Source organism: Geotrypetes seraphini, chromosome 1 (assembly GCF_902459505.1).
Source record: "Geotrypetes seraphini chromosome 1, aGeoSer1.1, whole genome shotgun sequence".
NCBI lineage: Eukaryota > Metazoa > Chordata > Amphibia > Gymnophiona > Dermophiidae > Geotrypetes > Geotrypetes seraphini.
In genome coordinates, this window is record NC_047084.1 from 81,472,744 (window position 1) to 81,488,290 (window position 15,547).

The 15,547-nt window shown below is 43.9% G+C and overlaps 1 protein-coding gene across 3 annotated transcripts in view; it reads right to left on the reverse strand.

Annotated features, from left to right (window-relative positions):
* The window catches only part of RAB27B (RAB27B, member RAS oncogene family), a 128,761-nt gene that overhangs the window by 15,488 nt on the left and 97,726 nt on the right, over nucleotides 1-15,547 (reverse strand). For all 3 annotated transcript variants that reach the window (XM_033934129.1, XM_033934150.1, XM_033934139.1), the window contains exon 4: nucleotides 15,051-15,154. In XM_033934129.1, coding sequence (XP_033790020.1) covers nucleotides 15,051-15,154 — 104 coding nt within the window. The remainder of the gene's footprint in view (nucleotides 1-15,050; nucleotides 15,155-15,547) is intronic.

Sequence of the window (15,547 nt, forward strand, 5' to 3'; positions counted from 1 at the left end):
CAGGATCAACTTTACAAATGCAGCAAAATTTTAGAACTATTAGAAAATGAAAAGTATTTTGCAACTTATAACAAATTTGCTTTACGCCCAGATTCTGTATAGATGCCCAGTCTCAGAAGCTGATGGCCATCCTATACAGAATTGCACCTAAGCCCACCTAAAAAGAACCCGATTCTCTAACCAATGTCCATGTTAGACAAGCTGGTTAGAGAATCAGGTTGCCACTGAGCTTATCATGGCAAGGGATCTCCCTGCTGCGGTATGTTCAGCGGCAACCCGTCCCTACCCCCTGCAAAGACTACTGGCACCCTCCTGCCGGCAAACGGAAGGTGGGGTGGCATCATGGCAGGAAGGGTTGGGCATCCTCCTGCCGGTGATCGGACAGGCAGCTGCGGCCATTATACTTATCGCGGCAGGGAGATCCGCTGCTGCGATAAGTATAGCGGCCGCGTCTACTTACTAGAGAGACGCGTAGGGCCACCTAGGTTCGCCTAAGGCCCTTAGGCGAGCTTAGGTGGTCTTGCGGGTCTCCCTAGGCTCTCTGAGGCGCCTTAAATATAGGCGGCCTGCTTGGGGAGCTTTTTTTTTTTTTTTTTTTAAACGTGCATCCCGATTGGCTGATTAGTCAGCTGTAGGACGCCTACAGCTGCCTAAAATAGGGACTCACTTTGCAGAATCAGAGTCTTAGTCTATTCCTCAGCTCGACTATTATGGTCTTTATTTTAAGAGACTCCCCATAGCATTTAAATGTCTGGAGACCCAGATGACTTAATGGCATTTCAAAACAGGGACCGTTTACTGGTAGGGAAAGCCCATTAATACTTACCTCTGTTTCATATTTTCATTTTAGTAAGTTACTGAAGACCTATTTGTTCCAAATATTTCTTAGGAAGTAATGATGGCTGGTTGATATGTTTTGTTATATTGATTACGATTTTGTAGATCACTGATTGTGCAGTTTTTCTTATTTAGTTATCTGCATAGAATCTTCCAACGCACTACATCCTAACCAAACTGGCTTTCGCAAGCATCATAGCACTGAACATTCTATGATCGGCCTCATTACGAATATCCACTATTACCTTGATCATCATAAATCTGTGTCCCTCTTTTCTTTAGATCTTTCCGCGGCCTTCGATACAATCGATCAACTCCTACTTGATCGATTACAGTCTTTAGGCGTAGAAGGCCAAGTTCTCGAATGGTTAACTTCTTATCTATCTGGCCGTACCTCTAGAGTCAAATTTAACGATGTCTATTCTACTAATTTCACCTCCTCATATGGAGTACCACAAGGCTCAATTCTATCTCCCTTACTATTTAATATCTTTTTATTCCCTCTCATTACTATCTCTCAGTCACTGGGCTTCACAACCTTTTCTTATGCCGATGACATCCAACTAATCCATCCTCTCAATCCGGAAAATGCAGAGGAAATAAAAATTATCAATGACAAACTTGAACTAATAAAAAACTGGTTAAATAATAATAAACTGGCTCTAAATACTCAAAAATCAAAAACAAATGCTTTTCACTTGGAAAGGAGACATAATTCAAAAAATACCATTCATAATAGATAATACTCTACTTGAATCAGTATCTCAATTGAAAATTCTAGGAATATTAATTGATACAGATCTTTCATTTCATAGTCATATAAGTGAAATAGTTAAATCTTGCTTTTATAGATTGCGGCTTCTTCGATCTATTTCCTCCTTTTTAGATTCCAAATCAATCAATATTCTAGTTCACTCATTAATTATCTCAAAATTAGACTATTGTAACTCTCTTTTGATCAACATAACCCAAAAAGAAAAGAGACGGCTTCAAATAATCCAAAACACCACAATCAAACTAATTCATAAAGCAAAAAAATATGATCATGTAACCCCACTTTTTATTAAATCACACTGGCTCCCTATCTCTCATCGAATCACCTTTAAAGTTATATTCTTGGTTTATAAAACATTAATCTTTAATGAGCCTCAATTCATATCAAAAATGATTGTCCCATATAATTCTTCTCGCTCTCTACGATCGTCTTCATTAAATCTGCTTTCAATCCCGTCTTTGAGGGTTATCGGCACAAGACGAAATGATATGTTCTCAGTAGTGGCACCTTCCTTGTGGAATGCCCTTCCAAATTTTATTAAACTTGAAAAAGATATCATTTCTTTTAAAAAAATTTTAAAAACATATTTATTTCAAGATGCATTTGATTTATGATAAACATATTCCAATTTCCTGCATTCTTATAATAATCAACTAAAATTTCTAATATATCTATTCCATTTTTTACCTAATGTGCTTCCCGTTTTATGTAATTTCACTAAATATTACAATTGTAACTTTTTCCCCTCTTACCTACTCATTCATGTATGTCCAAATCCTCTGTCTAATGTCTTGTCCCACCATATTAAATGTAATACCAAAATCTGTTGGTTTTTAATTTGTACATCGCTTAGATATTGTAATAAGCGATCCATCAAATGTAAATAAACTTGAAACTGGAAGGTTTACGGAATAAAAATAAAGTGTTATGTTTGAAATGGCAAGGTAGTGGGGAGAGGGCATGATTTGAGCAGGCCCATCCCCGTTATAGCACAACTCCTCAGAGACATACAACCCATTCCAATAGTAATGGCCCCTACCACACCCCACCCTTGACCCACTCCCTGGGGTCCTGATGTCTAGTAGAGGGGGGTGATGCTCACTTGGTTGCTATCTCATATTTTGTGTCATCTGAAATGGCTGCCGATATCAGCAGCGATATCATAGTATTATCACACGGGGTCATGCTTTCATACAGGGGCAAAATGTTAGGAGACTTCTGGGAGGGGTACATTTATGAAGGCAGCACTTCGGGGAAGAGGTTGGAACACGATAGAAAGCTTACATGTGTCAGGCTGTTTGCCCACATGGGGAAGTCTTTGCCTTGGTGGAGAGGGAGGATAGAAGTGGGTGTTGAGATACCGGGGGGGGGGGGGGAAGGGAAGAGCTGCCAATAAGTGGGTGCTGCTGATACTGAGATCCTTTACAGAAAGTTTGTACATTGGTAAATACCTAAGTGAAAAAAGTAGTGAGCAAAATCTGAATAAATAAATTGCTGTTCCCTCTATGTTCATTGACTTTGCTGTACAGTCCTGGATCTATTTAGAAGAGGTTCTAGGTTTGCTAGTGCCTCATGTAAAGTAGTATGGGAATTCCTCAATTTCTCACATCCTGACTTGAGGTGTGAATTTCCCTCTTCATGTTCTATTTAAAATCTGTCTCTCTATGTAACTTTTACTATAGCTAAGAATTTTTTCTGTTAGATAGCCCCTAAAGATTTCCTTGTCAGCTTTGATCCCATCTGCACAAGCCTCACTCAGTTATGATTTTATGTTTAAATCATTCTATTACCGTATAAAAAGAAATAATATTCTGCACAAGTCAGTTTAGAAATTATTTTAGAAATCATAAGAAGGATCAGCAAAAAACCCCGTCTCCCCCTCCACTGTCAAGAAAACTGAACAAGCCAATTCCTCCCTTTTACAAAGCCGCAGTAGCAGCTGTCGCACGGCAAATGCTTTGATGGCCATTAAATCTCTATGGGTGTCGGAGCTATCACCATAGCAGCAGCCGCTAACGCGACTTTGTAAAAGGAGCCCTAAATTACTACAGAATGCTAAACAGAAAATTCATACTAACAGAATACCTTGGTCACACACACAGAACAGAAAAGCCAAATCCATAATAGCTGAACAAAAATAAAAAACATAAATTAAACTAAAATCCTAAGAAACCATACCTTCCATGTACTACAACACCAAAGAAATAGAAAAGATCCATTTCTTCCTACTGTGCAAAATATAAAGATCACACATGCCAGGGATGATGTTCGGGAAGTGCAACTAGAGCAACTGCTCTCTGGCTAGAGAGAACCCTAAGTTTGCTGGAAGCTGAAGGTGGAATGGCTTTGGGGTCCCCTTCCAAATTTCTGCCCTGAGACCCTGCCATGTCTACCTTTTCTTGTCTATCTGGTCATTTTATTTTTCAGATCATTTTTGTCCCAGGCTTTGGTTTGTGTTTCCTTCTTTCTTCTCTTAACTCACCTACGAGGGTTTCTTGCTCATTTGACATTTCTTTATTCTCCATGCTCATCTATCTTCCATTTCTATGTACCTATCTTTCCCTTCTCCATGATCCCTATACTTCCCTGTCCAGCAACTCCCCTGTGTCCATCATTCTACATATGTCCCTATCCCTTCCCCCTGAGCCAAGCATCACTCCTCTGTGTTCCTATGTCCCCCTACCAGCATTTCTCTTCTGTTTCTATTTGTCCCTCGTGTCTAGTATCTTCCCTTTGTGTCCTTATACCCTCTCCCATGTCTGGCATTGTCTGTGTCCATCTACCATCTCCATGCAGCATTTCCCTTTGTGTCTCTGCCTTTATGTTCCCCTCCATGCCCATCATTTCTCCTCTATTTCTGTATGCCTCCCTGGGTGTCTTTCTATATCTCTTCTCTTCCTCCCTCAGTATTTTATTCCCTCTTCTTTCATCCCCTTAGTTCATCATCTCTTTTTTTTTTTCCCTTCTCCTCTCCTCCCATTCTGCAGCTCTAGCACCTCTCCCCTTTCCTCCAGCTCCTGCCTCACTCCCACAGCTCTACCACCACCCACCCCCATGGGCCCAGCACCTTTCTCCCTTCTGGTCCAATTCACCTACCAAAAGGGTCCACCACCTCTCTCTTTACTTCAGATTTAACCCCTCTCCAAAAGGTTCACCTCTCTTCCTTTCCTTCAGGCCCAGCACCCCTCCCTGAGGGTGCAGTAGCCCCCCTCCAAAGAGTCCATCACTCTCCCCTTCAGGCCCAGCACCCCATCCCCCTGCAGGTCCAACAATTTTTTCCCTACCCTCCTGCTACAATCTGCGGAGCCCTGGTCGTGACCTTCCTTCTACTGGCCAGATCCCTCCTTTTAATAACAACTTTCTGTTGTAGACATTCAAATACTGATTTTATAAAGCCAGAATATGGACATCTAAAACAGGAAGTTGCATCATTCTCATAAGAAGAAACCTGGCCAGCAGATGGAAGGCCACAACCAGACCTCTGTAGATTGGATGAGGTATGCAGTAGGTAGCAGGCAGAGGAGGAATAAGGAATGCAGTAGGTGGCAGGCGGAGGAGAGGTAACCCCAATTAATTAATTAATTTTATTTTTTACCGTGGAAGGAAGGCTTTTTACCACTCCCATGGCACAGTAAAAAGCTTTGCTCCTGCACCATTGGTAAATGACCCTGGAATTTTTTTTTTTTTTACTGTGGGTACCAAGGGTAACCCATCCCTGTGCCATTCTCGAGGTAGAACCACATGTGGAACATTTCAGTAGTGTCCTGCATTCACTTAAGTAAAATATGTGATGCTGAGTCAAAGGTCCATCAAGCCTAGCATTCAGTCTCTGACAAAGGTCAATCTGGGACACCGAGAAGTACCTAGCAGATTCCAGATCCATTTCCCTTTAGGTAGGAAATGTAGCTTTTGAGGTTTACTTGGTCGAAAATTGTTTATGGATTTTTCCTCTAGAAATCTGCCCAGATCTCTATTAAACTTACCTAGGTCTTGACCACATCCTTTTGCAACACATTCCACAGCTTTCTTGTTTGTTGAGTGGAAAATTACTTTATCCAATTTATCTTAAATCTACTAATCCATTATTTTCATAGAGGGCCCTCTAGTCCTGGTACAATTTGAAAGAATAAACAAAACTGTTCTCCATTTACCTGTTCTATCTCATTCATGATTTTAAAAACCTCTATCTTCTCTCTGCCTCCTCCAAGTTGAAGATCCCTAATTTATTCATTTTCTACTCATAGAAGAGCCATCTAATATAATAAAATGCTAGGCCGCGCATGCGCACTAAAAAAAACGTGTTCCCTGAGCTGTCCCGTTTTTTTTAGTGCGCATGCGCGCGTTTTACGTCATCACCTGCTCTCCACCTTGCGCCACCAATCACTGTCATCACCTGCTCTCTACCTCGCGCCACCGATCACTCCTCCTGCACTATGCCACGCCAGGCATGTCCGCAACCGGCCTCGAGCTCCTGGGGGCCGGCGGCGTGAGCCGCCCGGCGGTGCAGTGCTGAGGTCCCGCCTCCGCCCTACACGGCGCCGCCAGACCCGGCCCTACACTGAGATCCGCGATCGGGTTGCCATGGAAACCCCGCCGCAGCCTCGCGGCTAGGTAGGGGGACAACAATCGCGCTTATGTTCAAGCCGCCGCCACGACTCCTCTCTCGAACCGTACCAGGATCGAGAGAGGAGCTGCGGCGGGGGCTTGAGCATAAGCGCCATTGTTGTCCCCCTACCTAGCAGGCGGCCTTCCTCACCCGGCCCCACCGTTCCTTCCCTTCAGTTCAACTCCGCCTATGTTAAAAGGAGCTGCTTTGAAATTGGAGCCCTGCCGCCATCGTAACACGTTCCCTTTGCCGCGGTCCCATATGTCAGAGAAGGAGCGGGACCAAGGCAGAGGGGAATGTGCTACGGCAGTGGCAGGCCTCCGATTTCGACGCGGCTCCTTTTAACATTGGTGGAGCTGCACTGCACTTGATGGAGGGAGGGAAGGAAAGGTAGTTGTGCGCTGTTGAGACCCTCTTTGCCCTCAGACCCTCTCCTAACTGCTCCCTCCTGTCTCAGACCACTGGGGGGAGGTGCCTGTCTTCAGCTGCCGGGATGGAGGGAGGGAAGAAGAAAGAAGGGGCCCTGGCAAGCGAGTTATCAAAAGCCAACCATAGCCTGGGACCCCTACATGATATGAATAATGACCAGACAACAAAAGGTAAGAAAAATAATTTTATTTTCTGTTTTGTGATTACAATATGTCAGATTTGAAATGTGTCTTGAGGGAGGCTGCTGCCACGGCTTTGGACAGAGGGGTACCATTTTCGTGGGAGCCGGTCTTCGGAGAGGCTTGGGACGTGGGGACGGATGCGGGAGGGGCTGCCGCTGCAAAGGGCTTTGGTGGGGGAGCCAGCCAGACCGCAAGTGTGGGGACGTTGTAAGCGCGGATTGGTCAAGGAGCCGCCGCTGCTGAGGCTTTGAAATTGCTCTCCCACCGTCACTCCCTCCCGCCCCGGCTCTGCCTCTGCCCCTGCCCAAGTTCAAAAGCAGGAGACATCTAGCACCCGTTAATCTAACGGGCTTAAACACTAGTTCTATATATTTTTGTTGTCCATATTTTCCAAATATTCATCTCTTTTGAGAAAAGGTGATCAGAACTGCACATAATATTCAAGATGCAGCCATACCATAGATCCCTATGGATGTACTATGATTATTGAGAGCTTCTATACCGCTACTAATGACTGGGGAGTCAATTCAGAACGGTCTACATGAGCCTCTGCAAAGGCTCTACATGAACTTCTGTAAAGGTTTTATGATACATTAGCTTCTGTAGAGATGTTACCAAAAGGAGTTGTGAGGTACTATAATGCATGGGCTCTATACTGAAATACACAGAGCTCTGTGGTGATGCTACAAAGTTAATACCAGCATGGTTATGCCATAATCCATCATCCTACTTATATGCACATGTTTATACCAAATCAGTTGTCCTACACATGCAATACTAGGTTTACTATTGCAGCTAAATACACTATACACTTTTTTTTTTACATACCATATTTTTCGCTCCATATTAAGATGCACTTCCCCCCCCCCAAAAAAAAAAAAATTGGGTGGATATTAGGGTAAATCTTATGGAACGAATACACAACCCCTTCCCCCCCCCCCAAACCTCCCACCAGGCAGGCAGGCCCCAGCCTCTCCCTCCTCATTTTTAATTCGGCAGGGCAGGCAGGCCCGGGCCTCCTTCCCCCGTTACCTTATTTTAATTCTGGCACCCTCCCTTGATGGATGCGGCTGCCTCCGAGTCTTCTTCTCCTGTGGAGAGCGGCACACAAGGCTGCTTGCGTGATCCCGCACAGCTTCCCTTGAGAGCTGTCAGCTGATGCGGCTACTTCTGAGCCTTCTTCTTTTGTGGCAGAGTGGCGCACAAGGCTTCTCGCCTGGTCCCGCGCCACTTTCCAAGAGGCAGCCTTGTGTGCTGCTCTGCCACAAGAGAAGAGGACTCTGAAGCAGCCGCATCAGCCATTAGATCTCGCAGGAAGTGACGGGGACCAGGCAGGCAGCCTTGTGCACCGCTCTCCACGAGAAGAAGACTCAGAGGCAACCACGTCCAGCGAGGGAGGGCGCCAGAATTTTAAAAAGATATCAAAGGGGGGAGGAGTCTGGGGCCTGCCTGTGTGCCCTGTCAAATTAAAAATAGGGAGAGGCCAGGGCCTGCCTATCTGGGGGGAGGCCTACCTGCCTGCCTGCCACTAGACCTGCCCTGTGCCTTGTACCCTGTCCTGGCCTACCACTAGACCACCGGGTTGGGGGGGGGGAAGGGGCAAGGTATAAGGCAGGTCTAGTGGCAGGGTACACCATTTGGTTCAGAATTCTTTTTTTTTTCTTGAATTTTCCTCCTCTACATGTAGGCGCAGCTTCTTATAGGAGTGAAAAATACAGTACCTCTTAAGGAGGTTGGCCATTTCAACTAAATATAATCTATTTACATGCATCCCTGAAAGTTCAAGTTTCCTTTCTCTGTCAACTTCATAGTTTCAGTAATTTGAGAAAAGGATAGTATCTGTTTCTTGAATTTTCCGGTGTTCTTTTCTAACTTTAATTTATGACATGATAAGGAGACTAGAAAGGGAGGAAGACTAAAAAGAGAGAGAATGAGTGCTGGAGAAGAGGAAGGAGGAAGTGAGAGATGGATAGAGTATGGATAGGTTTCTGTTGGGGTAAAGACTATTGGGGGTGGAGAAGGGAATGCTTGAGACAAAGGAAATGGGGGTCAGACTGGAGAAAGATAAATTAGCAAGAGCAGTTTTTCTCTGGTGAACTTCTCACCATTTCAGCTACAGAATGGTTTTCAAGTAGATAAAGAAAATGAATATCAATTTTCCATCTCCATTAGGGAAAAGAACAAAAGCAATGAGCTTAGAAAGAACAATTTAAGTTAAACCCTTGGAAAATCTTGTTTAATTTTAAATGTTAAGTTGGACAAATTAGCTAAGGCGTGGAATAATCATCACAGGTATTTCTTTTTTGTTTTTGTTTTAAGCAGCACAGAGAAGTAGCTGTATTGATCCTGAAAAAAAAAAAACCAACTAAACTCCTTGCAAACTCTGATGCCTTTTATTGAACCAGAGTAAAAAACAGCCAAAGACGCACAAAGAACCTTCTCTTTATATGTGATAAATGACCATTTTGAAGAGCGGGGTTTAGATAAAATATCCATTTGATTTAATTTAGGAAGAGTGGAAGGAAACAGATGACCTCTTCACATCACTTTCATCCTTATTATATGATTCTGAGATGACTAAAGGGAAAAACGGAAGGATAGATTTTCTGCAAATGTTGAGAATGAATTCCCACAACCACAGGTAACTGAAATATTAATGCATCATGGTCTTCTTTAACTCCTTAGACCTACTAACTCCATTTTATATTATCTTTCCTTTACCCTCTTTTAGGAACAAGAACAAAGCTTCAGTATCGTAGCACTTAAACATCAAGATTATTGGCAAATTAACTATTACATCAACCACAATTCTTAACTCGATATTACTTCTTAAAACACTGACATTGCCTCCTGTTTCTTAAACAGTAACTCTGATTTGGAAAATCAGCAGACTGAATGTCTTAACTGAAACTACCAGCACCACATAATGAAAAGGAGTTCTAATCCAAAATTTTTGTACAAAATATTTCTTTTACCCCCGACATTCTACTGGGTTTTCCTACCTCCTCCAATCTTGGTCATCGATAGAATTGCCTAACTACACTCTCGTTCCATGGTAGCTTCTCACAAATTGGTTCTGAACCATGCCAAAAACTATCTGTTGGATCACTAGTTTTTACTCTAAGCCAGGGGTGTCAAAGTCTCTCCTCAAGGGCTGCAATCCAGTCGGGTTTTCAGGATTTCCCCAATGAATATGCATGAGATCTATTTGCATGCACTGCTTTTATTGTATGCTACTAGATCTCATACATATTCATTGGGGAAATGAATATGTATGGATTGCGGCCCTCGAGGAGGGACTTTGACACCCCTGCTCTAAGCCCTCTGTCACTTTTTCTTTTCAACTTGCCTATTCTTACAGTGAATTCATTTCGGTATCTAGGTATCTTAGTCTCAACAAATACAGTGGAACCTTGGTTTATGAGCATAATTTATTCCAGAAGCATGCTCGTAAACCAATTTACTCGTATATCAAAGCGAGTTTCCCCATAGAAATGAATGGAAACTCACTTGATTCGTTTCCACCCCCCCCCCCCCGAGGCCACCGGTGCTGCTTCCTTACCCCCACTCTTGAGGCCATCGGCGCTGCTCCACACCCCCCTCCGAGAACAGGCATCGCCCACCCCTCGCCAACGAATGCCCCCTAAGAACCGGCATTGCCCCACAAACTGGCATTGCCCCGCCCACTTGCGTCGCGCGCCCCTCCCCCGGCGATCTGGCATTCCACACCCACCCAAACATCATCCCTTATCCCACTTTGGCACCGACACCAGCACCAACGCACAGGATATGCCAGTGCCCGAAGATCCTCCATCTTGGCTGGGCTTGGCCTTGAGCATCTGCGCATGCTCAAGACCCAGCTGAGCCAAGAGGGAAGATTTTCGGGCACTGGCACCAGCATGTCCTGTTTGTTGGTGCTGGTGCTAAAACGAGATAAGCGATGGTGTTTGGGTGCTCGGCGGCGGATGCCAGATCGTGAAGGGGGGGGCGGCATGTAAGCAGGGGGGGAGGGAATGCTGGATCACAGGGGGGATGCCGGTTTGGGAGGGCACTCGCAAATCGAGTCAATACTCAGTTTGCGAGGCACGATTTTGCGGGAATGTTTTCCTCATCTTGCAAAACACTTGCAAACCGCAGCACTCAAACTGAGGTTTGACTGTATCTTAGACTCTGAAATCTGGCTCTCTGTCTTTATGCCTCCTTTGAGCTATTCATAACTTCTTGGATTTTTCTTCTCTTCATTTATTATTATCATGAATTCCTACTGTAACTTCATATACCTCTGGTGTCTTGAAACTTCAATTTCTCTGCTTCCAAACATTTCAAAATTCAATCGCTCACCTTTTTCGTAAGGCCAGGCAATGACCATGTCACTTCCCTACTGGCCTAACTAAATGGGCTTCTTGTCCACCTCTATCTGGTTCAAAATTTTGTGTATTCCTAGGGTTACCAGATTTTCCATCTGGAAAATCCGGACCCCTAGTTCGAGTGTGGCACAATAAAAAGAAATATAAAGCCTGGTATTTCAAAGATATTTATCTGGATAACGGTAGCTGTTATCTGGATAAATGGCTTAGGAATCATTATCCTTGGATATTCAGCAAAACTCTCTGGACATTATTCCTTAATATCTTTGCAGACTGTCTCTGCTTCATTCAGATATTACCACTGAATATATTCTTCTGTAACATCTTCTAATTATTGTAAACCGCATAGAACTTCACGGTCCTGTGGTATATAAACTGTTATATTATTATCTATTATTATTGCCAGTTAATAAACTGAACCTTAGGGCAGGTGCTTATTAACCCTAGGCAAGCTCTGAGAATAGTTACCTTATCTTTTGCATCTACAGGTTCATATTCAAAAATACTCATGGCGAAGTCTTTTCAGTACAAATTATCCAGCGTATAAAACAGCCTTATTTGCATGTTGATTTATGAGATTATAAAATTGTTTGAGATGGGTCTTATTGAATAACTTTTTTTTTGGGGGGGGGAGAGGGGGGCAACATTGTATGACCTACTTTTTAATTATATAGGTTTTATGATGTTTTAAATTTGTTACCGTGTGTGATTTTTTTTCTTGGTCTTGTTTGGCGATGATTTGTTATTGTATACGTTGTATTTTATTTGATTATGCATGTAACTTTGGACCCCGCTTAGCATTGTTGGATTTGTGGGATATAAATATTTTAAATAAATAAATCTCTCGTAGTTCAAAAGCATCACAAAAGATAGAAAAAACAGTAATTATCAATATACTAGTCTTTAAGCCCGTTACATTAACGGGTGCTAGAATATGTGTGTGTGTGTATTTCTTTCTTTCTCTCTCTCTCTCTCCTTAGCCTGTTTCTGTATTTCTTTCTTTCTGTCTTTCTTTTTCCTCGGCTATCCACCACCAACCCTTGCCTGCTCCCCCTGTCCATTCTCCCTTCCCTTTTCTTCCCCTGTGTCCTCCACCACCCCTTATCCAGCAGCAGCCCTTTTCCCTTTGTTTTAACTCCCCCCTGTCCAGCAGTAGGCCTCCCTTCCTTTTTTTTGCCCCCCCCGTCCATCAGCACCTCTTCCCCTGTCCAGCAGTACCTATTTTCTGCTCCCCCTGTCCAGCAGTAGGCCTCCTTTCCTTTTTTTTGCCCCCTGTCCAGCAGTACCTATTTTCTGCTCCCCCTGTCCAGCAGTAGGCCTCCCTTCCTTTTTTTGCTCCCCCGTCCATCAGCACCTCTTCCCCTGTCCAGCAGAAATTTTCTGCTCCCCCTGTCCAGCAGTAGGCCTCCCTTCCTTTTTTTGCTCCCCGTCTATCAGCACCTCTTTTCTGTTCCCCCTGTCCAGCAGTATGCCTCCCTTCCTTTTTTTGCCCCCCCGTCCATCAGCACCTCTTCCCCTGTCCAGCAGTACCTCTTTTCTGTTCACCCTGTCCAGCAGTAGGCCTCCCTTCCTTTTTTTTGCCCCCCCGTCCATCAGCACCTCTTCCCATGTCCAGCAGCAACCCTTAACTCCACCGACATCTGCCTAAAGCTGCCGCGGCCTGCAGGCACAAACAGCCTCTGCGGCCTGCTCCCACTCCCTCCTCGCCGTCGCTTGCCGTGCCATCCCCCCCTCCCCCGGGAAGCTTCGTTTCCGGCTTCGGCAGCCTCCTGTCTGCGGGCCACCCGCCCGCCCGTGTTTCACTTGAAAGCAGACGCCGCAGCTCCTCTCTTGATCCCCGCCTAGTGCGGTTCGAGAGAGGAGCCGCGGCGGGCGGGTGAGGAGGGTGAGAAGATCCTGGCAGGTGTGCCTGTGCCCCCCCTCCGAATCAGCGGCAGACTCTGGCGGTGAGTGACGGCGAGGGGGGAGTGTTTCCGTGTTCTGGCCTGCCTCCGTGTTCGAAAATCGAATTTGGCACGGAGGCACAACTCACGCCACCAGGAATCACGCTCTTTGAAAAGCGCATGCGCGCTTAGCCTTTTATTATTATTGATATGCAGCACATTCACAAACTTCCTAAAATCTTAATATCCCAACAGGACCCCTTATTTCACTCAAAACTGTTTCAGGGGAACTACATTGCCCATAGTGGGGCAATATAATATCAACTTTTACATTAAAAACAGCCACGAGGAGGACCTAGGCTCAATTTCTAGGACAGGTTTTCAGCTCTCTAGATATACCAAGGCAAGAAACACCATGAAAGCACTGATCCTACCCCTAGTGAAATTGTGAAGCGGGAAATTTTGACTCTTAACCATACTTTAAAGATTATGGGAGACTGTGTGCATGGTCACCAGCAAAAGACTGTTCCCGGGGTGACTAGATTAGGCGCGTTGTAAGGGACTACAAAAACCCCCCCAAAAATCTCAGAGTAGCTGATAATTAAAGCTCATGATGAATCAGTAGTTCAACAGAGGCTGGGCCAATTGAGCTGAAAGGTCAAAGAAATGGGAAGAAACTCCTAGCAAAATACAAACTTAAACAAAAAACAAATTAGAAAATTTGAGAACTTGAAACATGGATAGTGTATGTAATTTTATTTTTTTATATATGTAACTTTGGAAACCACTGAGATTTTTGGCGGTACAGAAAATTTTAAAGTAAATAAAAAAAATTTCTTCTGGTTTAATGTTTTGTTTTTTTTTCTAAATCTTGTACTATATCACATTGCTTATTTTAGAAGCTCTGTTCATATTTTGGATGTCTGAAAACCAGCATTTAGACATCCATATTGCACGGCTGTTCAAATACCAATTTTATAAAGCTAGAATATGGACATCTAAAACGCCGTTATATCCATACGGCAAGGGGGAGTGGTCTAGATGTGTTTTGGCTGTTCATATTCCGAGTTAGATGTCGCAATCTAAAATTCTGCTCCACATGTACTGAGGTCAATATTCAGGGTAGTTTAAGGCAGGAGAAGCTCCTGTCTGCTTAAACCATACTAAGCAGGCAGGCTGCTGATATTCAGTAGCTTTTAACTGGACAGTACTAATGAATATTGGCGCTAGCTGCCATGGCACGTCAGTTATTACTGGGGGTAGTTCAGGGGCAGAGTCTATATTCAGTGCCAATGTCCATACATACAGTGGCATAATGAAGGAGGTTAGTGCCTGTAATCACCACTCTTCCCTGCCACACCTTGTACCCCAACTCTTCCCTGTTGCTTAAGCACCCCCTTGACCCCATGTACCTCTTGAAATGTTTGCCGGTGCGAGTAGCATCTTCCACTCACTGCTCACAAGGACCTTGGCACCCCCCCTTTTGATGCTACGTTGTGGACCCGTGACCAGGAAGTGATGTCAAAAGGGAGCTGAGGCCGGTGCGAGCAGCAATTTTTTAAGAGGTGCATGGGCGCGAGGAGAGGCACCACTGCCCACCGTGAAGACAGTGCCTAGGGCAGTCCGCCCCGCCCCCTCTTAATACGCCACTGCCCGTAGCTCAGTGGGCAAATAGTATTGCCTTTTGTGCTTCCTATCTTTAGCATTTCATCTTGAAAATGTATTGCTGATGCCTTGAAAGAGCCTGACGTAGACTATCCAGGCTTAAATCTGTCTTGAGGCTATCGACGGCTTAAAAAATGCCAATTACTGTGGGCTGAATACCAACCCAATTAGATTTAGCATGTGCATTTTCAGTGATAGCTCAAGACAGGTTATATTTAGGCACAGTATAATATTTACATCTGAAATTCATCACCTCCTTAAATCTAACCATACTTCAGATAACACTCAGATAAAGGTTTCACTTACTCATCCAGTTTCTCACATTCAAGAAGCTCTGTTGACTTGTCAGGTCAAACATTAATAAAAAGCCCATTGCATCTCTGAAAAATGCTGTTGTAAGGCTTCGAAACCTGAAACGACAAGTATTATTAGAAACATGCATGTGATAGTCATACATAAAAGAAAATTTCTCAAACTAGACACACTGCTGGAACTTTCACTGTGAAAGTTGCTTTAGATTTTAACCCCCCCCCCAAAAAAAAAAACCCAAACCCACACAACCATGGACATCTGCATCCATTTGACAGTGAATAGATTTTCATGGAAAATAATACGCACAGATTGAAAAAAAAACCCTAAAAACTAAAAAAAAAATAAAAAATCTATGAGCATTATTTCCCCAACAGTACATATGTTGTGGAATAATATGCAATTTATAAAACATTCAATCACATTTTATTAGTTTTTCATGAACAAGGCAATACGACTATACTGTATAGCAGGGGTGTCAGAGTCCCTCCTCG